Source organism: Xiphias gladius, chromosome 19 (genome assembly GCF_016859285.1).
Source record: "Xiphias gladius isolate SHS-SW01 ecotype Sanya breed wild chromosome 19, ASM1685928v1, whole genome shotgun sequence".
Classification (NCBI taxonomy): Eukaryota; Metazoa; Chordata; class Actinopteri; order Istiophoriformes; family Xiphiidae; genus Xiphias; species Xiphias gladius.
In genome coordinates, this window is record NC_053418.1 from 9,624,725 (window position 1) to 9,649,560 (window position 24,836).

The 24,836-nt window shown below is 38.7% G+C and overlaps 2 protein-coding genes and 1 long non-coding RNA gene across 5 annotated transcripts in view; 1 reads left to right on the top strand and 2 right to left on the bottom strand.

The window, feature by feature from the left end:
- Window positions 1-9,082: 9,082 nt before the first annotated feature.
- On the bottom strand, window positions 9,083-11,453 carry LOC120804827 (lymphocyte antigen 6G-like). Its single transcript, XM_040154483.1, has 3 exons — window positions 11,231-11,453; window positions 10,550-10,657; window positions 9,083-10,405 (listed from the first exon to the last, which is right to left on the bottom strand). Exons 1-3 carry the CDS (start codon window positions 11,277-11,279, stop codon window positions 10,257-10,259), a joined length of 306 nt encoding a protein of 101 aa, XP_040010417.1. The 5' UTR covers window positions 11,280-11,453; the 3' UTR covers window positions 9,083-10,256.
- Window positions 11,454-14,666: 3,213 nt separating this feature from the next.
- Window positions 14,667-18,941, bottom strand: LOC120805553. The gene is made up of 4 exons (XR_005709568.1): window positions 18,811-18,941; window positions 17,778-17,811; window positions 15,668-15,710; window positions 14,667-15,279 (listed from the first exon to the last, which is right to left on the bottom strand). It is a non-coding gene; the product is annotated as an uncharacterized LOC120805553 (long non-coding RNA).
- The window catches only part of msh3 (mutS homolog 3 (E. coli)), a 45,965-nt gene continuing 39,692 nt past the window's right edge, over window positions 18,564-24,836 (top strand). For 2 of the 3 annotated variants that reach the window (XM_040155877.1, XM_040155879.1), the window contains exons 1-8: window positions 18,564-19,230; window positions 19,357-19,474; window positions 19,808-20,109; window positions 20,975-21,196; window positions 21,461-21,577; window positions 21,668-21,785; window positions 21,885-22,024; window positions 23,180-23,346. In XM_040155877.1, coding sequence (XP_040011811.1) covers window positions 19,057-19,230; window positions 19,357-19,474; window positions 19,808-20,109; window positions 20,975-21,196; window positions 21,461-21,577; window positions 21,668-21,785; window positions 21,885-22,024; window positions 23,180-23,346 — 1,358 coding nt within the window. In that variant the 5' untranslated portion in view covers window positions 18,564-19,056. The remainder of the gene's footprint in view (window positions 19,231-19,356; window positions 19,475-19,807; window positions 20,110-20,974; window positions 21,197-21,460; window positions 21,578-21,667; window positions 21,786-21,884; window positions 22,025-23,179; window positions 23,347-24,836) is intronic. The other variant, XM_040155878.1, reaches the window with a different exon arrangement.

Sequence of the window (24,836 nt, forward strand, 5' to 3'; positions counted from 1 at the left end):
TATATACGTGTATATGTGTGTATATGTATATATACGTATATGTGTATATGTGTATATGTATATATACGTGTATATGTGTGTATATGTGTATATATACGTGTATATGTGTGTATATGTGTATATATACGTGTATATGTGTATATATACGTGTATATGTGTATGTATACGTGTATATGTGTGTATATACGTGTATATGTGTATGTATACGTGTGTATATACATGTGTATGTATACGTGTGTATATACGTGTATATGTGTATGTATACGTGTGTATATACGTGTATATGTGTATGTATACGTGTATGTATATACGTGTATATGTGTATGTATACGTGTATGTATATACGTGTATATGTGTATGTATACGTGTATGTATACACGTGTATATGTGTATGTATACGTGTATGTATACGTGTATATGTGTATATACGTGTATGTATACGTGTATGTATACGTGTATGTATACGTGTATATATATGTATATATATATGTATATATACGTGTGTATATACGTGTGTATGTATACGTGTGTATACGTGTATATGTGTGTATACGTATGTATACGTGTATATGTGTGTATACGTGTATATGTGTGTATATACGTGTGTATACGTGTATATACGTGTGTATACGTGTATATATACGTGTGTATATACGTGTATATATGTGTGTATACGTGTATACGTGTATATATACGTGTATATGTATATATACGTGTATATGTGTGTATATGTGTATATATACGTGTATATGTGTGTATGTATATATATGTTTATATACATGTGTGTATGTGTGTGTGTATATATATGTTTATATACATGTGTGTATGTGTGTGTGTATATATATGTTTATATACATGTGTGTATGTGTGTGTGTATATATATGTTTATATACGTGTGTGTGTGTCTGGTGTGTGTGTGTGTGTACACAAATAAAAAATTGTTATAGGATCAGAGCATCTTTGATATGATATTTTTCCTTTGATGAAATAGTCTTTTGTTATTTGGTAGTCTTTGTGTTGCTTTCTCGCACTCATGATACCACCAAAACATGGAGCCAAAGTCAGAAATGCTCAAAGCTTACACACAGCAACTTCGACAGCAACATTGGAATAATATCACTCATATGTCTTTGTGGCAGGCATATAGAGAAACTAGATGAATTATTGTAAGAAAACACCACCGTATTTTCACAATTCTTCTATTTTATAATTAGTACATAAATAGCAAAATGCAAAAGGTCAGATATGTGCCGATAGACATCATTTAATGGGATTTTCAAGGGTATTTTGTCAAAACACTTAATAAATGTATTGCCCCATATTTTAAAGTTCAAGACATTTGTGGAATCAATGCAGATATTAACATCGTGATAAAACAGAGTTTGAAATGCTAAAGGAGAAGTGTTTTTAAGTGAATGAATAATGGTCTTTTGAGTACTTCCTACAGTATGGAGATAGAGAACAAGAAAATGGTCTTTGCGTTTTCTTTATACATACATTTTACAGTGTGTTTGATGTGAAAAGCTTGTTTGACTTCTAGTATATATTGAACGAAGTTCCAAAGGGGTCAAAGAAATGTGTTATCCTGAACATAAGTATGTAATCCTTAAAATGAATTGCAAACATGAAAATCACCAAAATTGAAGTCAGATGTTTTCACATGACATCCCTATGCTCCATTTCACAGTGATTATTCAATGAACGCATCTGTGTTAAAGCTCCTGCGAAAAAAAACCAGAACAATTTTGGATATCATATTTGACCAACTGTGTAATTCTCACTTGTAAACCACTATACTTTTGCATTAGCTTGTCTTCAGTTTGTTCACCTATAAAGACTATCTGATTCACAGTGGGCTATACATATGCCACATTGACTGATTTACTTTTTTTCCAACTGTATAAAAAAGTGTGGCCTTATGCTGTCTTTTACAAAGGTAGAATGTTTTGGCAGGTCCAAGTACATAACACATTGAGAGATTTGACAGATTCATCCAGCTTCATCTCTGATACAGAGAGCACCCTGATACGGCATTTTATTTGTCTGAAGATGTGAGAAAGTTTGTTGACCTTTCAGTGCTTTGCCATTCAACACTTTGCAGTGATAAGTTTAAAAAATAACCGAAATCATTAAACCAGGAAGTCCAAAATCTTAAGGTCTGCTGGTCTGCTACAATAATCCTCAGGATCAACAAATAACCATATACTATACATATCGATTTGTTCATGATTGTTCATTATTTATGTCCTGTTTTGTCTCTCATCTTTATAATTGATGAGATGTGAAATGCAGAACTGAAGGAATTAAACAATTCAACGGTGGATGATATTTTCATTTATTGAACAAATGTTTATTTGTATAAATTCACAGCTTGTACATATTAGAAATTTGTTTATTGCTCCTGAGTTGTTTCAAATTCGGTAAGAAAAAAAGTAAAATATTCTAAACTTCAGCTTTTCCAGAGCTTCAGAGAAAGAAGAGTGTACCAGTAGGAGGATGATACTGGGACCAGTCGGTAGGGCACTGTTACACAATTCCCACTGACAGCAAGCCATGGGGCAATGCTCCTTTGGCACCTATTAGTGATGAGTCATGTAAGACATGATGGAAAAACCTCAGTTTCGAAAACAACAAAAGCCACCAGGCATTAAGTACAGCAACATGTCAGCTCAGACCCCGTCTGATAGATAATATCACTGAATTGCTCAATATTAGATATTAATACTTCAGGTGTGGAAGAACAACTTACCTTTCACGTCGAGGGAGAAACAACGGTTCAAGAGGGCAGGTCAAGTTCAAATCTGTCCCGGATTTAGGGTCAGCGGCTGCACAAGTGTAGCATCTTAATCCACATGCTGTACAGAAATGCAGAATACTGTCACACATAAAAACAGATTTCTGAACATTTTATATCACATCCAAAAGTAGAGGATGCTGAAGAGAAATACAATCACAGAGCAATTTATTAGGAACACCTGCTTATTCATGAAATGATCCAATTGGTCAATCGTGTGGCAGCTGTGCAATGCATAAAATCCTGCAGATACAGGTCAGGAGCTTCAGTTAATGTTCAGATAATGTTCACATCAAATATCAGTGGCTTTGTGGCGTGATTGTTGGTGCCGCCCAGGCTGGTTTGAGTATTTCTGAAACTGCTGATCATGCACAACAGTCTCTAGTTTACTCAGAATGGTACGAAAAACAAAAAACATCCAATAGCGGCAGTTCTGCGGACAGAAACATCTTTTGTCAGCTCCAGACTGGTCGGAGCTGACAGAAAGGCAACGGTAAAATCCGATAACCACTCTTTACAACTGTGGTGAGCAGGAAAGCATCTCAGAATGCAAAACATGACAAACCTTAAGTCGGATGGGCTACAACCGCAGTGGACCAGGTCAGGTTCCACTCCTTTCACACAAGATCAGAAATCTGAGGCTGCACGGGCACAAGCTCACCAAAACTGGACAGTTGAAGCCTGGAAAAGCATAGCCTGCTCTGATGAATCTGGATTTTTCTGCTGGGGCACACAGACGGTAGGGTCAGAATTTGACATCAACAGCATGAATCCATGAATTCACCATTTTCTGATGGATAATGCCAGCACAACAATGCATCATGTCACAGAGCAAAAGTCATCTCGAACTGGTTTCATGAACATGACAGGGAGTTCAGAGAACTTCAGTGGCCTCCCCAGTCACCAGAGCTGAATCCACCAGAACAACTTTAGGATGTGGTAGATTGGCAGCATGAATGTGCAGCTGATGAACCCTCAGAAATGATGTGATTCAGTCATGTTAACATGGACCAGAATCTGAAAGGAATGTTTCCAACATCTTGTAGATGCTGTGAAGAATTGAGGCTGTTTTGAGAGCAAAGCGAGGCCCTACCCAGTATCAGTTTGGTATTCCGAATGTTCCTCCATGGCCTCCAGCTCCACCAGGGAATCAGGGTAGTCTGGAGGCTCCCTCTCCCCTGGCATTATCCTCTCTTGCGTCGTTTTGATTTTATGTATAGTTTGTTTTATATTTTCTTATATTTTCTGCCAGACTAATTTGTTAGAATCGACAATTTGTTTCATCTTTTTTCAGCAAAATCAATGTCTGTTAAATAAAACTTATTAATCCCTTGCATATTTGCTGTGGTCTCAGAGCTGGGCCATGTTTATGTTAAAATGTTCAGTCGACACATAACCATAATAAACTGACTATCCTGTGGACAGAATCATAAACAGGATCGTTGGAACTCCCCTTGTTGGTCTTTCAGTGCTTTGTATAACAGCACTTTGTATTGATAAGTTAAAACAGTAACTTCTAAATGAGGATCTTCAATTAAATTAAAGTCTCATCAATGCCAGCTTCAAAAAATAAATGAGCCAACAGGAAACACACTTGTGTGATTCTTGTGTAACCCCTAACCTCTAAACTGACAACTCATCTGTCTCCAACACTAATTGGGCGGCAGTTCTCAACATCTCTCAAAGGAAGACCAACCTCACATCTTCCACGAGTGAAACCAAACAGCCTCCGTTTTTGCTTATTTAACATTGACCACTGGCATTCAACTCTGTAGGAAGCAAAAAACAATGCACTTTGTTATTTTAGCTCTTATAGTGCTGGTTACAACAGAGACATAATTCACCTACACAACATAAAACAATACATTGGTTTGATTATATCATAAAGTCAAACATAAAATCTGTGATTAAATTAAATACTTCAGTTACATAGGTATTTGATAAGCATGATATATAGTCAAGCAAATCTATTTATGCTGCAAGAAATCATTTGGTCAGTAAATTTCTACTACAGACCAAAGGCAATAAACCAGGAAGTCCAAAACATTAAGGTCAACTTCATTAATCCTCAGGATCAACAACTATCCATATCATTTATTGATTTTCTCCCGATTGCTCGTATTTTATGTGTTGTTTTGTCATTCATCTAATTAAGGCTTCATAACAAAGCTATTTTTTTTGCTATAAATAGTAATATGAAATGCAGAACACTAATCAATTGAATGGTTGATCATATCATGGATTTATTGAACAAATATCAGTCTGTAGTCAGTCACAGATTTTACATATTGAAAAATTGTTTACTCTGCCTGACTTGTGCAAACTTGGTAGGCTATGACACTGATCAATGAAATGCAAGATACATTATTTCATTTGGTACAATTGTTTTTATTTTGCATGCTATGTGAAATTTCCAGCCCATGTTAAGAGTGAAGCATTTTGCATTGAGTTTTCACACTGAAACAGAAAATTGAGACAAATGCAAATCACAAAGTCCTGTAATCACTAAAGGGAAACATTTATGTCTCAGCAACATACCTTACCCAACCTCAAGTCCAATGAGTACATGAGGCCAAATAACATGGCTGGTGCGCCTCTCTCGTGTCCCTGGTCAGACCAGAATAAGTATTCAGACTCAGTTTTTTAGGGTTATGACTGATTGCAAACTTGGCAACTTCGCAATGCGGACATGGCTTCTGAGAGGCTATGAGTGGCCACTGGCACATATTTAACTGGCAGACATTTCCAATCCAGGCAGTTAACTAATTGATCTGGAGCATCACAAGTCATGTGCCAAGGAGAGACCTGCTTAAGAAATTTCATCCATGGTTCAAATGATCTGTTTTCTGCAAAATGCATTTTTAGGATTACACAGTTTCTGTCTTTTGTGAATTGTTTACTGTCTTTTTTTCTTTCTCATCTCTGCTGTTTTTAGTCAACTGTCTATCAAAGATAAAACAGCATTCCATGTAGAAACAAACTGCTTTTAAAATAATACTACGAGGTACTCTCTTCTGAGGTTTTTAGGGGGTCTTTGTTGAGATAAAAAAAAAAATTTTGCTTCCATTACTTTGGTATTTCTTGTTTTGATGGCATTCTGCAGCGAAGAACAAGGGAAATATGTAGAAAAAAGCATTACATTATTGTATTGTGCAGCCATAATAAACATCAGACGCGCAACTCTGGACAAGCAAAATGTTCAGGCTCCTGCAACTTCCAATTGTCTTGATGAGATGATGGTTGCTGGCAGATTTTGTCTGCTGTACTTTCAAGAAATCAAAGATGCCCTCTGGGGTTTAGAACCTCTGCTAAGCACTAGGTGGCAGTGTTGTGATAAATGGTAATTTTGCTTGTCTTGTGCCAAAGGACACACGTGTGCATGTGCCTGCCACAGCGTTCATTCCTGCCAGTGGTTTCAAGCTGGTCACTGATAAACAGGTGCCAATAATGGGGCAAGAAATGCTGCTATGCACCACCAAAACGCACGCAAGAGGGAACTTCAAGTTAGCAAACATGCATGTGAACAATGCAGGATTTAAAACACCAAAATAATCTGCTTTGGAAATGTTTTATGATATGGGACATTGATTCAAAGCATTTATAGGGTTTCAAGGATATGCACAGTGCATTATGAGCAACGATGAATGTAAACATTGACTTTGTTTTCTAGAAAACTCCACAGGGTACCTTTAATGCACGTGGAACTTAATATGTACTCAGTGCCGAGAGAAAAATGAGGAAGACATGAGTGGAAACAAATGAATCAAACTGCTAACTGGCAGTAATGTTACAGGGTTGCAGAGAAAAAGCAAAAATATTTAGCCCAAGATAGAGCAATATGGATATGCAGAGTATTTCTTTAGAAGCTGTGTGTAAGCAGTTTTCTGCATGAAAATGTTCTCTCTCAACCAGATAATGTCTTCAGTGTTTTGTAGTATGCTAAAGTGATCCATTGCACACAAATACAGTAACTAAAATAAGTCAGTTAAAGAAAAAAACAAAGATTTGTTAGAAAAACACAAACTTTGTCCACATTTGACATGATATTCTTTATTGTCCATCCAGCTGAGCAGCAGGTTTGTTTGCTTTCAACTTGGCAAACTGAACAACAATTACGACTACAATTACTTTCTGTCTGCTACAGCATCTGTGATCTGAATGTCTTGTGTTCTCTGTTAAGAGAACATCAGTGCCCTGAGCAGTGGCATATCTTCCGCAGATCTTGTCTCGCTTAATCCTTCAGACATGGCTGAAAAGCTCAGGGGACACCTTTACTACTCCAGGGCACAAGCTGGAACTCTCACAGTTATTTACTGTATTATATGACAAACTCTGGCTCATGCTGTACGTGCACCGCAGCTACATTCACTCTCCACTGTTAACCGGGCTTTTGCGCCAATCACAAGATTTCATCACTCTGCCCTCAAACATAACCACACTGCCACTCCCTCGCTCTGGCTCTCCCACCCGTTCACAGTTTAGACAAGTAGCCACACAGGCAGCTAATAAAACTTATCCGGAAATTACAAAACCACAAACGTTACAAGGTGTGGGCTTTGTTATTCAACACCACCTCATACACAAAGACATTGTCCTTAGTTTGTGACCTTGAAGCTGCAGCTCAGGATTATTTAAAGTGTCTTTCCCTGCCACTGACAGCTGCACCTACACTGTGACAGGTTCCCTCGGCGGGAAGCCCTTTTTTCTCCAGGCTGCTGAAATGAATCACTATGATTATCTTTAATTGCAAAAAAAAAAAAAAAGGGCTCAGATTAATTCAATATGACTTCAGTTGGACTTTCAGACATTAAAAAGATTCCACTGAATGTTATTCAGGGGAGGAAACACCAAGCTCTTAACCAACAGTGTAGCTGTTCCTCTCGTGCAGTGATTTTCAATGACTGGGACGCGACCCGGTACCATTCCGATGTCGGCCACTCCCACCCACCGCCTCCACCCCAGTGCCCCTCACCGCAAGCCGGATTTCTAAACTTTTTTTTTTTTTGGATAGTGCCCCGGCACGCGGCCCCGCCCCCGACCGCCAGCGCGCACCAACGGGCCTTGGTCCGCTGCCAACCTCCTGCCAGTGCCAGCAGCGAAGGCCGGACGATTAGGACTGGTGATAAATGCGCGTTCAGTTTGGCGTCATCTCATTTTTTTTTTTCCACTGAGCATCAAAATGTGCCATCTGTCCATCAGCGGTGAACACCTTGCTGCCCCTCCCAACCACATACGCCCGGGTGGCATATCTCTGCTTTCAGCCACCGAAAAAATTAAAAAAAAAAAAACAAATTAGCTGGATGAAAAAAAAGACACACCCTGCATCTGCCGCTGATTTTGATTATTCCAACTATGCACAAACTCTCTGACATGTCTGTCTTTCTGTGCCGATTGTTCATGCACGCTCTCTCTCCCTCGCTCACGCTTTGGTGTTATGAGACATTATGGAAAACCCATGTGTGTAGTGTGGGTGTGGATGAGGCTTAGAACAGACTCAGTCTACCTTAAAAAAAAAGTACATATAAAAAATAATATGCTTAGAACAACATTTTCTGTATGATGTGGGCTCTCGACATCGTTGTCCCTTATTCAAAAATCCAAAATCTATGAATATGGAAACGCGTCCGGTACAAGGCGTGTCCCACTTCACTGAAAAGTCCAGTCTCGGCATACGTGCACTGGACTCTTCAAGTTTCCACACCCTGGTGTCAGTTGTAGAGAATGTAGGTGAGCACAGAGGGAAAAAAAAGAAGAGTTTCCGCTTTGTGGGAAAACAAGCCCTGCACACACAACATTCTGCACAGTGTAAGTTCACACATCCAGGTGAAGTAACAGCAAGAGGAAGGCAGGGACTTACTGACAAGTGCATTCAGTCAAGATAACATCTCAAAGTAAAAACTAAAGACAAGGTGTGAAACTGAAACTTAAATGTATTTGAATATGTAACAGTCGATTTGTTGCTGTCTTGTTTTGTGTTTTTTTTTGGTGGCTGACAGCAGAGACATGCCACCCGGGCGTATGTGGTTGGGAGGGGCAGCAAGGTGTTCACCGCTGATGGACAGATGGCGAATTTTGATGCTCAGTGAAAAAAAAAAAATGAGATGACGCCAAACTGAACGCGCATTTATCACCAGTCCTAATCGTCCGGCCTTCGCTGCTGGCACTGGCAGGAGGGTGGCAGCGGACCAAGGCCCGTTGCTGCGCGCTGGCAGTCGGGGGCGGGGCTGCGTGTCGTGGACTTCGTCGATGGCCAGAGCAGCGCGCGGGGGGGGGGGGGGGTTGTGCGCAAAGCTCCAGTTGGTTGAACTTTGACCCGATCTACACCGACCTCTGTGGACGCACCCCCTGATCACTGTCGACCGCAGCTTGTAGGACTGCTCCATAACAAACTGGCCTCGCATGCAGTCCAGACAGACATGATACTCACCAGCCAGATGAGGCTACATGCGCCAGGTTTGTTACAGACACAAAACCTCTTACTTCACTCGACTCCAGGATGTCTTGTTGGTGTGCCTGCAGGATGCGCAACGAGTCGAAATATTCACCCAGTATATACAGATAACACTGTTTTCCGAAATATTAAAATGGAGCTAAAGATATAGGACACCTCTGTTGTATTCCTTAATGAAACTTTACATTATTAATGGAGGGATTTGTCAAATATTTCAAAAAATCGTGTTAATCAAGAGAAGCATTGTACTGCTTATTTTCTTCATGAAAGTGAGGGTTTTTTTAAGAGGTTGACTTTTCACTTTTTGAAATTAATGGGAAACTAAGGGATTTGTAGCTACATAAATGCCTTTATTTAAATCTATGGTGTATAGATTTATCAGTGTATAGTAAGGACTCATTAATGGTATCTCAAAGGATTCTTGTTTCATAGTGCAGATAAAATCTCTTTGCTGTAAGTAGTAATGTTCACTTCAAATTGCTCCACTGATAAAATCTGACATTTCACATTCGGCATTAGGAAATCTATGGAAAAATAAATGAACATAACTAATGATAAATATTGGAAAAAGTTTATTTTCTCACAGTTGTCCATCTAGCTTCTCTATAAGTCTGCCAGGAGGACATATAAGCACTTGCAGTGATATGTGTAAAAGGTAACTAAATACATCAAACCAGAATGTCCAAAACATTAAGGTCTGCCTGGTCTGTTTCAAAAATTCTCAAGATCAAAAACTGACTATATAATTTGTTGATTTGCTCCTGATTGCTCATAATTTATGTCTTGTTTTTTCTCTCAACCTTCTAAGTATCTTCATAACGAAGATATTTGTTGCCGTAAATAGCATGTAAAACTTAAGAAGAAGAACCTAAGGAATCAAATAAATTAATGGTCGATCAAATTGCGGTTTTATTGAAAAGATAATCAGCTTTACTATATAATTGTTCTTGAGCTGTTCAAATGTGGTTAGAAAAAAAGGATAATATTCTCAGCTGTAGCTATTCCAGAGCCTCAGAGAAAGAGTGTGATGATGGCTGAGGACACCAGCAGGAGGACGACACTGGGTCCAGTGGGTATGGCACTGTTACACAAGTCCTCTTCACAGCACGATACTGGTCTTACACAGTTAATGCTTTTTCGACAGCCCTTAGCAATGTAACCTGCAAGACATGATGGAGAATCATCAGTTTCAACAACGACCAAAAGCCGCCCAGCGTTCAGTGTGGCATATCAGCTCAGACCCCATTGGATAGATAATCTCTTTTATTATATACAAATACTTCTGGTGTGGAAGAACAACTTACCGGTCACATTTAAGGAGAAACAGCGGTCCAGAGGCTCAGGACAAGTTGAGATCCTTGTGCAGGTTGTAGGGTCGGCTTTTACACAAGAGTAGCATTTTAATCCACATGCTGTACAGAAATACAGAACAGTGTCACACATGGTTTAAGATACTCCAAATCTATGGCTCTAAATTTTACAAACTAAAACAGACAAACAAAAAACATCAGTTTAAAATGATTTTTTTTTTTTTTTAATATTCCCAAACATTCAAAAGTGGTTTCCTACAGTATGAAGATAATCATCACAAAAGTTTCCAGAAATGTGTTCTGCAACAACAGCTCTGAAAACTTTCCGCTAAGAGAACGGGAAAAGAAACTTGAGAGAAAATGACTTAGCTGGCTATTATAGGCCATCCTACTTAAGTCTTTCTAAAAGAGTGGAAAACAGAAATAATTAAACTACAGTGTGGCCAAAAGTGTGGCAAATGGTATTTTTAAAATCAGCACTGTTAAAAAATATTTCCATGCTTTGTATATTATTTAAAATAAGTATATTTAAATTCATACATTAATGTAATAAAAAAACCTTTCAGACCAAACTACCTTTTTTCAGGTTTAACAGTAACTTTTGCATGTTAATAACTTTCATTTCTTTGTGTTACAATGTTCAGCCAAAGCACATAAAACATAAGCTGTTCTTACCTGTGGACAGAATCATAAACAGGATCAGAGCTCCATAAAGCCGCATCATTAACAGACTGAAAAACAGTTTTTTTTAATCAAACCTGGGAGAAGACGTCTGCAGATAAGCTGTGAACTCCTGCGAAGCCATCCTTTTATAGTCCGACCTCTCAGTCTTCCAGAACTTGATCACGTGGATTTTCCTCACAGAGCATCCTGCCAAGAACCCTGAATAACTGCAGACCCAAAGTGAACCCACTATCCCTGAGACCACTATGTAGATTGTTTACGGTTGTGTAAGTAAAGACAAGAGCTGAAAACGATATGGGAACATCTTTTGTAGCAGATAATCTCTTTTGTGTAATATGAAAATATTGTGACAAGTTTATTTTCTCACTGTAGTTCATCTACTTTCTCTGTAAGTTTGCCAGGAGGACATATGAGCGTTTCTAATCTAAATTATTCTTTTAAAAATTTTTTTTAAGTGTTACTTTACCTTATTTACTTAACTTACTGAGGCAAAGCCACTGTAAACTGTAGGGTCTGTTTTGAAATGGCCTTACTTTGGCGCCATCTTGTGACCATCTGCTGGTAGTGAGTTTGAAAGGCTGAAGTGGACACGTTTTTAAAGTGAACGTTGACCAAGGTTAAGGGTCTTTGTGCTGCTGTGAATACTTGCTGCATTACAAAAAGTATACTATACCAAAGAAGACAAAAACTCAACGTGGTTGTTGAATTGTCTGTCCGCAGTATTTGTTTGGTGTTTTGTGAAGAGTGTTGAAAAAATGTCAGTTAAAAATCATGCAAAAATGAAATTATCCAGGGAACATTAGAAGGATTTCAAAAGCTAAAGAGGTCAGGGAATTTCTTGTTACTGCAGACAAAACAGTGTAAGCCTTAAAAAAAGAGGTGAAAAAAATGAAAACACCAAAACTGTAATTAGAAAGTTTTCACGTCCAACAATGTCCGGAATTTCACATGGAGGTTTCAACAAATGTATCTTTGCTTAAGCTGCCACAAATGACAAAAAATTTAACTGATATAATCCTCTCCTAAAAATAAACAAATAAATAAAATAAAATAAGATAAAGTTTCTAAAATAACTTCTCTTGAAGACGTCGGAGGCACCTTCCCCAAATTGCAGTCAATCTACAAGACAGGAATTATGGAGTACACCACACACTTAGCAAAAATGGCCCATATTAACTTCTGACAACTTCAGTCCCCTACACCGAAACAATTACACCCATTTTTGATTGTTGCAGCAAGTCGGCTAAAAGTTGAGCAGCACAATCTTGTTTCTTAAAGATGTTCATCAGACTTGGTGACATATCCGTCCAATGAAAAAATGTTCAACAGAGGAAATGCCAGTGTTTGTGACTGTAGAAAACTTGGCAAGAGCAGACAATCCATCCACTGCGGAGGTGAAGTTGCCTTTAGGGAAATACAGACTGACAATGTGAAAAAACAGTGAAGAGAAAATGGTGGTCGTTTTCTTTGTCTTTACACAAGCCCTTATCATGCCCTGAAAAAATGAATGAATTAACCAAGTAGAAGCTGGCAAAGTGTCGCAGTGCAAGTCTGACACAGTTTAAATGTGGTTTCCTGCTGCAGGAAGACCCATACAGTTGTTTCCCTCTGCAACAACAAAGACAATTTTCCACTAACAGAACGTTCTGTTGTCCATCATATTGTGGTGTTATGGAATAAATATTGATATACAATCAGTCACAGCTTTTACATGATGAAAAATTTATTCCTGTTGAGGTTAATATTACTTTATATGAGTTTATACGTATTATTACTTTTTAATCAACCCTGTGAAGGGACAACCTGTAGAAAGATGTGAACTCTGTCCAAAGTATTCCTTTTATCGTCCAACCTCTCAATCGTCTCTCAGAACTTGAACATCCTGCCAAGAAACTTGAATGACATCAGCCCTAAAGGGAGCTCATTATCCCCTAAGACAACCATGTAGATTATTTACAGTTGTGTAAATAAATGCAAGAAGTAAAAGTGAAGTAGAAATCATCTTTAGTAGCGGTACTGTGAAACCAAGTCCCCCCTCCTTCATCTTTTTTTTTTTTTACATTAAAAATCCATTCATTGACCCATTATTAATGATAAAATTAAAATACTTTTTAATAGCATTTTAAAGGGATAATTAATTGATAAATTAATGGAATTAAATAAATGAATGTCTTTTTAATGTATGTCCTGCAAGGTTTAAGGGTTTGGAAGGGGAAAAAAAACCTTAAATAGACCAAAGAAATGCTACTTACTTTCTGTTTTTGTGGTCCCAGCTGCTGGAAAACCTTCTAATTATATAAACTGTGCTCCAAGATTAACAGTGTGAAAAAAAAACAGACTGAAAAAACCTTCATGATTGCCAACACATTTGATTAGTTTTATTTTCTTTAAAGTGTTAGATTGATTTACTTGGTTGTTTACATTTGTGGGAATGTTTTGTATGTATACGTATATGCTTTAATCACAGTTAGGTACAGAAGTATTTGGAGAGTGACACATTTTTCGTAAATTTGCCACTGTACACCACCACGATGGATTTTTTTGGTTGGAATGCTGGAATGAAATGTGCTAAAAAAAATTAATAAATTTTGCTTTGCTATTGTTATAAACTTTGATTGTTAAATAAGATTAAAAAGATCTTAAGGTAGCATAATGCTCCCACCACCTTTGTTAACCCAATCTGGTCCGGTGCCAGAGGCTGGAGAATATTTATCACAAAGATGGTATGATACAAAAATATACAAGCCTTTATTGTTGATACAATGTCATTTAAAGTAATGGACACCCCAAAACAGAAAATCCCCCTGCACACAGTTCAGTACCCAACGCACAGCAATCAATAAAACAGCACACTATTTACACCCAGAATCCCGACAGTGAGGCAGGCAATGTGCTGGCAGAGTCAGGCTACCCTGGGTCCCCGGACATGATGGAGTTAAGGGTAATAACACTGCAGATTGTATCGTACAGGCAACTTCAAAGAAAACTGAAATAGACTTGAATATATCCTCTGGAAAAGTTGAACTTAGAAGCAAAATCCGAGAAAGCATTAAGGGGGAGTGGCAAGAGGAATGGAAAAGGGAGGCAGAGGGAGACATTACTGTTCTCTTCAACCTGTGGTTTAAAAAGTCATTTGTTATTTTGCAAGGCAAAGAGATGTAGTTAAGTTAACTAGACTGAGGTTGGGGTATTGTGGGTTAAATAAATACTTGCATATTGTAGGAAAACATCCGACTGGGTTTAGTGAATGTGGTAGTCCTGAGACTTTGTAAACTAAATACAACATTGAAAGGAGCGCACTGTATACAAGATTACACTATGTCCCCTCTCCTCTGTAAATTGATTGTGTGTGTGTGAGTGCTGACACACTGACACACACGCGCGCACACTCACGCACACAGCAGAGGCCATAGCAGAGATAATGAAATGGACCTGAGGTTATATTTTACACGAGTCGCAGACACAGATGCTTATTATCCATAAGTGCTACGAAATCTGTCAGAAGCCTGCAGAAAAAGGGATGTCTTACTACTTCACCTGGACTCTGAAACCAGTAATTGGCCTTGAGAGTTTGCTCTGCAGCATTCTGTGGTTTTCAGTTTGAAAAGTAACCAAGGGCATCAAACTAGAAAGTCCAAAGTCTTTATGTCTGCTGATCTGCTTCAATAATCCTCAGATCAAGAACTAACTATAATTTATTAATTTACTAATGATTGTTCATGTTTTATATCCGGTTTTGTCTCTCATCTTTATGCAATAACTAGGAATTCATAACAAAGCAAATTTTTTTCGCTGTAATTCATTCCCTGCTGTGTGTTTATTGCTCCTGAGCTGTTCAAATGTGGTTAGAAAAACAGTAAAATATTCTCAGCTGTAGCTGTTCCAGAGCCTCAGAGAAAGAGTGTGATGATGGCTGAGGACACCAGCGGGAGGATGACACTGGGTGCAGTGGGTATGGCACAGATGCACCAGTCCTCTTCACAGCAAGATATGGGTTTTACTCACTCAGTACTTCTTTTGACAGCCCTTCGTGGTGTAACCTGCAAGACAAGATGGAAAAACCTCGTTTCAACAATAAAAAAAACCCCATCAGGCATTCAGCACACAATATTTCAGCCCAGACCCTGTCTGATAGATAATATCTTTGAAATGCTCAGTAGCTGCACATGTATAGCATCCTAATCCACATGCTGGCACAACTTTGTGTTACGGTGAATTTTTCGATTTTGTAGTTTATTTTGTATTTTCTTAGTTAGCCTGGCAGTAGTTTTCCTTGCCAGTCTCATTTGCTGGCTTTTTCATTTTTAATCCAAAATTGATAAAATAAAGCTCCCCAATCCCTTGGATATATGCCATGGCCTCAGAGCCGGGCCCTTTTTATGTTTAAATGTTCAATTAAGGCACACATAACTATAAAAAGCTGATTACCTGCTGACTGAGTCATAGACAGAATCATCAGAACTCCACAAAGCTGCATAGTGAACAGAGAGAAAAATGTTGATTAACCCTGTGAGAGGAGAACTGTAGCGAGGAAGTGACCTTTTCTGAGTCCTCTTTCAGAACTTGATCCATGTCTTCTTGCTCAAAAGGCCTCCTCCGTAGTTGGTCGGCTCAAAATTAAAGCGATGTGATATGGAAATCATCTTACTGCTGCAACATTTACATCCTAATTCCTGTCTCACAAAAGAGACTTTATCTGCTACTGAGGATGATTTCCATATCACATTCCTTTAGTAGCAGATAAAATCTCTTTTGTGTGACAGGAACCAGGATGTAAATGTTGCAGCAGTAGCATGCCTTTGATAGCTATAGCAACATCTGACATTTCACACTCAACATATTCAAAATTTGTGTACAAATTATAAAAAATAACTAAGGTGAAAGAATTGTGGCATGTTTATTATCTTGCAGTAGTTCATCTAGTTTCTCTCCAAGTCTGCCAGAAAGACATATGAATGATTGTGTTCTAAAACGTACCTTTTTAGAAAACTATGTGTGTGTGTTTTGAAAATTCCTCGTCTTGGCACCATTTTGTGACCATCTGGAGGGAGTGAGTGTGAAATAACACAGGGAAAAATGCTTCTTCCATGAATGAGTGATATAAAAAAAGATCTTTGTGCTGCTGTGAATACTTGTTGCGTTATGAAGGTATACTGACAAAGAATACACAAAAACTCATTTTCTGTTTTGTGAAAAGTGGTTGCTTCGAAAATGTCCAGTGAATATTGGAAGGGTTTCGAAAAGCTCAAGAGGCCAGAGAATTTTTTTGTTACCTCAGTGTAATATCCTCGAAGTGAGTTGAAAACATGAAAATCACAAAATCTGTCGTTTTGACATTTTCAGGTAACAGCAGCAATATGCAGCAATTCATAGGGATGATTCAATAAATGTTTCTTTGTTTAAGCCCCTATACAAACAAACTAGACTAATGTCAAAATTAGCTGATACAATTCTTACTTTTAAACTAAATAGGCTGTATAGTAGCTGGATATTTTCTTTTATTAGTATTTTCAGTATATTCACTTATAAAGACTTATATTCTCAATATGTCATATACTGCATACGCCATATTTCCTGTTTTACAGAGAAAAATTAAAATTTTTGACAAATCCAGGTGCGTCAAGAAATAAGAGTCCTCTGAATGTGCAGTGCAACAAATCCTTTCTGCATTTAATTTGTCTGAAGTGGTGTGACTTTGTTGAACTTTCGATGCTTTGCATTGTAGTAGTATGAAAAGTAATCAAAGGCATCAAACTAGGTAGTGTGAAATCTATGTATATATGTCATCTGGTCGTCTCTGTAGATCCTCAGGCTTGACAACTAACAGTATAAAATATTAACTTGCTCATGATTGTTCATATTTTGCATTGTGTTTTATCACCAATCTTAAATGTTTGCATTTTCTCTTTAGATAAACCTTGAGTAATCTACTGCAGACCTGGGCCGAGTCCTTCAAATGTGGATAACCACGTTATCCAGATTAAAATGTTGAGGATTTGACATGTCTTTTTTACAGCCCAGAGCCTCCCACTAATTTAAAAAAGTTAGAAAACTGGAATTCAATAAACTGAAACCCCTTTCCTAAAAATGAATGTCGTTATATAATGTTAATATGAGGTGGTCCTCATAATCACCTGTGTCATTGGACCTTAAAAAGTAACATAATCACATACCAGAACCAGTATAATTTTCACACAGAGGAGAATGTAGAGTAATGCCCTAACATGTGGTGTTCCCAAGGCTGTAATTTCCAAAGCTAGCACCTATCTCAGGATCCCAGATCCCCAGGTGGCCCCAGATGTCCCGAGGGTATTGGTTTACTGTATATATTTAATAACCTGTAACTTTCTTTGGTACCACAACAGCAAAATATCAACTGACATGATTCAACTGACACGCTTTGTGCTTATATGTTGCATGCTCTGAAGCTAATTTATGTTTAGCCAAATTACAACATCGCAAATTACATGGCGCCATGTAGTAGTGCAGCATAGTATTACTGTATACACTACACAGAAGGTCGAGGAAAGGTACCTACCTCTAACAGGTCGTTCCGTCCATAGGTGGATCAGCTGGGGATCAATGCTTAACATGTGACTTGGCATCCAACACATTGCCATTGCTGTTTTAGGCACTTTAGATGTTTAGATTTGTATCCATCACAAAAAAAAACATCAGGGAGGGATCTCAACGATCCCAAATTCATTCTGCAGCATGACAATGACCCCAAACATGCAGCCAGAGTCATAAAAAACTATCTTCAACAAATAGAAAGAAAGAAAGAAAAAAAAAAAACAAAAAAAAAAAACAGGGAGTCCTGCAATGGATGGTATTCAAAATTTTTTTTCACAAGTCTGTATGTGATATCTGGATGTATAATCTCTGCTTCCACCATTTCTGCTATTTTTACAGCTTTTGTGCTGTGTTAACTGAAGAGGGACACTTCAGGAAAAAATATGATAAAAAATGTGTGTGGATGAATGTAAGTGTCAAAAAAAAAATCAAAAAAAAAATCAAGCATTCTATTTTATGATATTTTTTTGGGAAAGCTTTATTTTATGGCTCCATACATTTCTAATTGTTTTCTAGGAAGTTTACTTTAAAGTACTGTGTAATATGGCTTTGATTATAGGTAAACTACAGAAAGTATTTTGTTCACATACTTCCAAATAAGTAATTAAGTCTTACGATTGAAAGCTCTTAGACGGCTGTTTTTAAGTGGTGTACTTCTCGTTTAGCAATGCAGATCTGAGACCATCGCGGTGTGACTCAGTTTTACACATTAGACCGGAAGTAACCGGACGGCGTAGCCAGATGAGTTGACGCGCTAAGAGAAGAAGGGAAAGCGTTCAAACCCTGCACTTGAATATGGCTACCAGATAGTCCAGATTTAACTAGTTCACATACTAGTTAGAGGACGACAGTGCATCACTTATACGAGAATGTTTCGGAGGCACAGTTTTCATCCGCGGCAGATTAGCTAGATAAATGAAGTCTCAGAAAATAAAAATAAAAAAATAAAAAAAGTTCCTCCAGCGCAAGAAAAAAAACGAAACAAAACCTCTTCTTACCTCAAATCGGACTAAGTGTGCAAAAAAAAGCAAACAGTTGCGACCACATTGTCGAGCCCAATAGTCTAGTTTTGAAAGATGTAACCGGAAACCTTCCTATGTTCCGATTGACCTGACGCTACCTACGTCATTGAACGCGCCTGCGTGATCTCAGCACATGCGCCGCTATGTTTTGAAAAGCCGGGCAGCTAAGGCTAAAGCCTTCCACTGCAATGAGAGGCTTCAAATGAGCGCAGATCTCTATGCATGTATTTCCACGATGCGTCTAATGTAGGCAAAAACGAAAACATGCCAAAGTCTGTGAAAAAGTCCTGCAGCACCCAGACCTCCATTAGCAGGTACTTCGGCGGACCGAGCGCCTCCAAAACTCAGTGTGGGATTAACCAAAATCCTGCTGAGCACCAGCTTTCAAGAGGCAAGGTGAGGTGTGCTCCATTGAATATGTCACACACACAGACACACACACACACACACACACACACACAGATCACATACGCTTACCTTGAACCTAAACACTGAACCTGAGCTGCTTTTTCTTTCCTGCAGCAGAAACTTTCCTCTTGTGAAGATGCTGGACTGCCATCAAAACGAGCAAAGCTCACTCTACAACCTCAGCAGTTGGAGGATTTGGACTGTCAGCCTGAACCCTGTCAGAGCACTAAAGGTGAGTGCGTGCGTCTCAAACGGAAAATCCACCCGGTACTTCTCAACTCTACCGGGGGTCACCGACGCCTCACCCGTTTCCCACTGCCAAAAGCATCACATTTCTCCAAACAGCATGTGATGTTACATCCTTCTGTTAATTTGAGAATTTGAGCATTTTAGTTGTCTAAAACTTAAAAAAGTGGACTGATGTTAACTATGTTAGTGTGACAAACTATAGTGCAACCACATCAACATTATGTATGTATAATAGTAAAATATTTACATTTGGGATTTTTTCTGCTGTTTGTTTATATATAATAATCATATTACACTGTATTTATTGTCGTTTCAGAGACGACGCTAACATCGAGTCGAGGAACAGGTGGCCTCTGCTCCTCCACCCTGGAGAAGCTGAAAGGCTTCACCTGCATGGGTGAGCCAAGCGTCAGGCACAGTGACACTCAGAGGGAGGGAAAGAAGACAGATGGTGCTAGCAGTGAAATCTGTGACCAAGGAGGCAGCGTTTGGCCCCCTCGGGAGGTTCCAAATCAACACAGCAATGAAAAGAGACTCCAGCAGACGGAGGAGGAGCATGAGGATGAAGAGGAGGAGGTTAAAGAAAAGGAGAGCTCAGGGCCAGCTGCTACAAAACAGGTACCAATTATAAATGTTGACGCCATCAAATTCGCCGTCACCAGAGTGTGCTTTGGGCAGCCGGTTGGCCCCAGGATAAAGATTTAAGCCTTCATGATCGCAAACACCTGCCCCGCTAAAGTGTACATGAGCAAGGCAGCACCATAGGAGGGCAAGCAAAAAACAAATTTGTGTTACACACAACAGCTTGAGTTGTGTGGAGTGGAGAGCAGCTTTGTAGAAGGTTGGAGTTTCATCATTCTCTCCTGCTAAGATCTCTTTTGAAAGGAATCAGGACACAAACAAATATAATTATATGCCAACTAGCAGTCACTGCATTTTTGAGCACCAAGTTTCATAATAACAACAACAATGAAGCTAGACTGATAAATCAGCAGGGGCGATATGTTGGCTGATGGTAAGTTTCTGCAGATATATCCGTACTGGTGTATGGGTTTGTTTATAGGTAACCAGAAGTTCCCGTATGCGAATGTCATTATTATGTCTGAGGTAATTTAGAAACATTGTATGTACATGCAGTGGTCAAATTCTTTGGAAACAAATTTTAGAGATTTTTATTAAAAATCTTTGTCTATGTTATTTGTTTATGTATGACTATTGGCCACTATGTCATTCCTGGATTTTTTAACTCTCAAATATCAATATGGGTAATGGCCATACAATCCAGTATTTGATGGGCTATAGACAACAACAAATGAAAGATGAAGTGAATGGAAGATTGATAAGGAAGAAAAGTTTGCAAGAGGTGCGTTTTTGTCTCACACGAGTGGGAAAACGAGAACTGGAGGCTTTGAGTTGGCAGCTGTTGTGGCTGCAAAGCGAGAGTGACTTTCGTCTAGGTAAACTATTGTTTTGCCTTTTGCAGGGATTCCTCTTGTCTCAGTTTGCAAAGTCAGGAAGAGGAGGGGGGGGAGGAAAGGGTGCAGAGTGGAGTCCTCTCTCGGACTTTAGCGCCCCCTCCAGACGCTCGAAAAGCATATTCACTCCCCTGGAACAGCAGGTCATCCAGCTGAAACAACAACATGAGGATGCCTTGTTGGCTGTGGAGTGTGGTTACAAGTACAGGTTCTTTGGAGAGGATGCAGAGGTGAGAACAGAAAGAGTCCGTATTAATGATGCAAAGAGGCCATTCACAATATTAATTCCAAAATATATTAAATATATTACTGTCTGAAAGTCATTTCATTATGACATTATGTTTTGTTACTGGTTAAAGGATATTTCCAGTCAGTGTTAATGCCATTTTTAATTCATTTTGGGAGAGGTCATGGTGAAACATGCCCTGATAACTCAACTTGGCCTCAGTTATTCTTTAAGGTGGCACAGATGTCGTCTTTGCGTGTGTGAACAGATTGCTGCAAAGGAGCTGAATATCGTGTGTCATCTGGATCATAACTTCATGACGTGCAGCATCCCCGCACACCGCCTGTTTGTTCATGTCAGACGGTTGGTGTCCCACGGACACAAGGTATGAAGTATATATTCCATATTGTTTGTATTTAGAGCTGTTAAGAGCCGTGCCGTTTCTTATCGCTACATTGTTGTCTTTAATTTCTAGGTTGGCGTGGTTAAGCAGACAGAGACGTCTGCGATCAAGGCCTCTGGGGCCAACAGGAATGCTCTGTTCACTCGTCAGCTCAGTGCTCTGTACACTAAGTCCACTCTAGTCGGAGAGGGTATCCTTATAGACTATGAATATCTGCGTGCATGTGTCCCTAAAACAGCCTTTTCTATCTCTGCATGTCTAAAGCTGTGTCCTTGACAGTTTTTTTGAGATGTAAACCCGGTCTGCAGACTGGGGGACGTGGAGGAGGGGGCCTGTGGTGATGTGGTGTCGGATCCTCCCGATAGCTTCCTGCTGTGTATTAGTGAGAGCTGGGATAAATTGAAGAAGCAGCTCACTGTAGGGCTGGTGGTGAGTATGATGAGTACAGATTCATTAAAACTGAGGATGCATTCAGGCAATTCGTTAATCAGGTTGTTCAGTTTCAAGCAGATTAATATTGATAGTTTAGTTTATTTGAAAGTTAAAGAAAGATTGTATCTCAACTTGTTCGTCAACACACGCACAGGGGATTGTGTTGTTATCTTGTACCTCCTTTGTGTAACTGATTGTTAATTACTGGTTTATTTGAATATTACATTTGTTCTCTCACTCTGTAGCCGATGAGGTGCAATAATCTAATCTGAGGAGAAGGATTGGGGGATTACAACGATATACATATTGTGAGGCATTAAAAAATCGTCTGTAGACAGAGATTTTTTGGTACCATTTATCCCAAATTAACTCTCCCTCTAACATTTTACAGTCTTTTAGATTAATTTATTGAAGTTCTATCCCTTCTCTTTATTTGTCAGGTATTTACTTCAAGGGATTAACCAAAAACAGACATTCTCATCTGGCTATTTTATCCATTAGGAGTTTCTCCCTTTCATTTCTAGAAAATGTAGGATATCATGATGTATAACAATATCACAAGAAAACATACACCGAAATAGAAAACTGTGCCAATGTCAACCAGCCCTGATACGGAGAATAAAGCGATGCTAGAGTAAATAAATAAAGTTAACGGTGGTTACAGCTAGGTTATAAAGAAAAAAAAAGACTCTTAATTATTAATTCTTTTATTTGTCTTTGTCGTAAGCAACATGGTATTTTTTTTTATTGCATCTTAATTTGCATTCTCCACTTTTATTTTCTTTTTCTTATTTTTCAAAGGGGCCTCTTATTTCCCTCATAGTTAGTTACTTAACCTTGTTGTAGCTGCACCTTAAAAAGATAAACTTTGAGCACAAGCGGTGCTTCTTTGACATCTGATTTAGAAGGAAAGCAACTCCACATGAAATTGAATGACCCAGTTTTGTTTAAAAAAACACTTTAGAGTCTTTATTATATGAGCAATGTGAAGGAATATGTTATAGAAACATAACATTACCCTTGAAAGTCAGACCAAGGGGTCGAGCGCTAAAGGAAAAAAATAGTAAATGTCTTACCACGGTACACGCATATGTTTTCTTTGTTATTTCTTCACTGTGTGCATTCATCTTATGCATGTGTTTTTGTATGTAGGCAGTCCAGCCCAGCACAGGAGACGTGTTACTGGACTGTTTCCCTGATGGTCAGTCTCGCTCTGAGCTGGAGGCTCGTGTCCTAAAGATCAACCCTGTGGAGATCCTGGTGCCCTCCTACCTCTCCGAACAAACCCAGAGACTCCTACAGAGCGTCACCAATGCCAGGTAATCTGCTATCGGGACACTAGGGGGCAGTATATTCCCATTTACTACATGACAGTATATTCTTACTGGTGTGTAAGTGTGTGAGTGTGTGTGCTTGTGTGTGTGCGCGTGTGTGCATGCGTGTGTGTGTGTGTGTGTGTGCGTGTGTGAGAGTTTAGTCTATTTCATTCTAAGGGATTGTGTTTTGATTTCCCTAGGCAGGTAGACAGTTGTTTTGTCTGGAGTTCTCTGGGCTCAGTCTGGAAGAGGAAATCAATGTGGACTCAAAGAGAGGTTGTGTGATAATGGTCCTCAGCACCCTGGGTAACACTGCAGGGCTGAACAGGGTCCACCAGTGCTTATATATTATATAATTTCATAGACTGACTTTCTCCCTAAGCTGGTGTTTTTTATAATACTTATTTTACAAAGAAAATATTTGTTAGGTGATGTATTAAGTGTGTTTCATTGGTCAAACGTGTAAAGTAGTTATTAAAGTTAATAAAAGCTGGCTGGTGGCCCTGGAGTCCCCAGCAGGCTCTAATGTTGATAAATGTATTTGCAAGCCTTTAGAGCTTTGTTCCTCAGGGTCAAAGAAATAAAGTCCATTGCTAATTTATTTATTTTTTTTACAGTGTACATTACATTTACTGTACAAAATTTACAATTTGCAAAATAACAGTTAATAGATGCTCCTACACAGAGAAGTTGTGGAAAAAGTATTCAGACTAATATTATCAACACCATCATGGGAAAAACACTGCAATACATGTAAAGGTCAAACATTTAAATTGTTACTTTGGATAAAGTGAACATTGTAGGTGTTAAAATGCAAGGAAAAAACAATAACAGTAAGGGTCCCCTATGAACAGAAGTACAGGTTTTGCTTGTTGTCATCATTCTCCTGTTCATTTTGGCATTTAAAAAGTTATTTTTTTGTTCTGTGCAAAACTGTATTCAAAATTTTATCTGAAGCTAACATAAGGATTCAGCCATTTAAATAGTCAAATCAAATGACACAAGCTACACAAGCTACAGCCTTTTTAATACAGAATTTCCTCTTTTTGTTACTATTCTTCCACTGTGACTCAATAGGGAACCACAAAGTGGTAAGTTTATACTTAAAAGACTGTAACTTTAGAAGATGGCCAAAGCCTCATGTTTGCTTCAGATGAACTTTCGAATACATTTTAGCTTTGAACAAGGAAAGTGGATTTTATCCCCCATGACTTACATGGAAAATCACATTAGGAAGGAATCTTTAGTGGCCAGGAATTATTACATCAAGCAAAACCTCTTTTAATGTTCATATGGGTACCTGTCTGTTGTTTTAAGACAAACACACAAATTGTGTACCTATATTTTTAGCACATAGCTGAGTCCTCACAGTCAAAGTAACGCCATCATTTCAAATGATGATAGAAACTTGCCCGCAGCAAATCATCATAGTGGTTAGCTCAGAATAAGAACATGGACAACGGGGAGTTGTCAACGTCTTTGTTGTACTAACA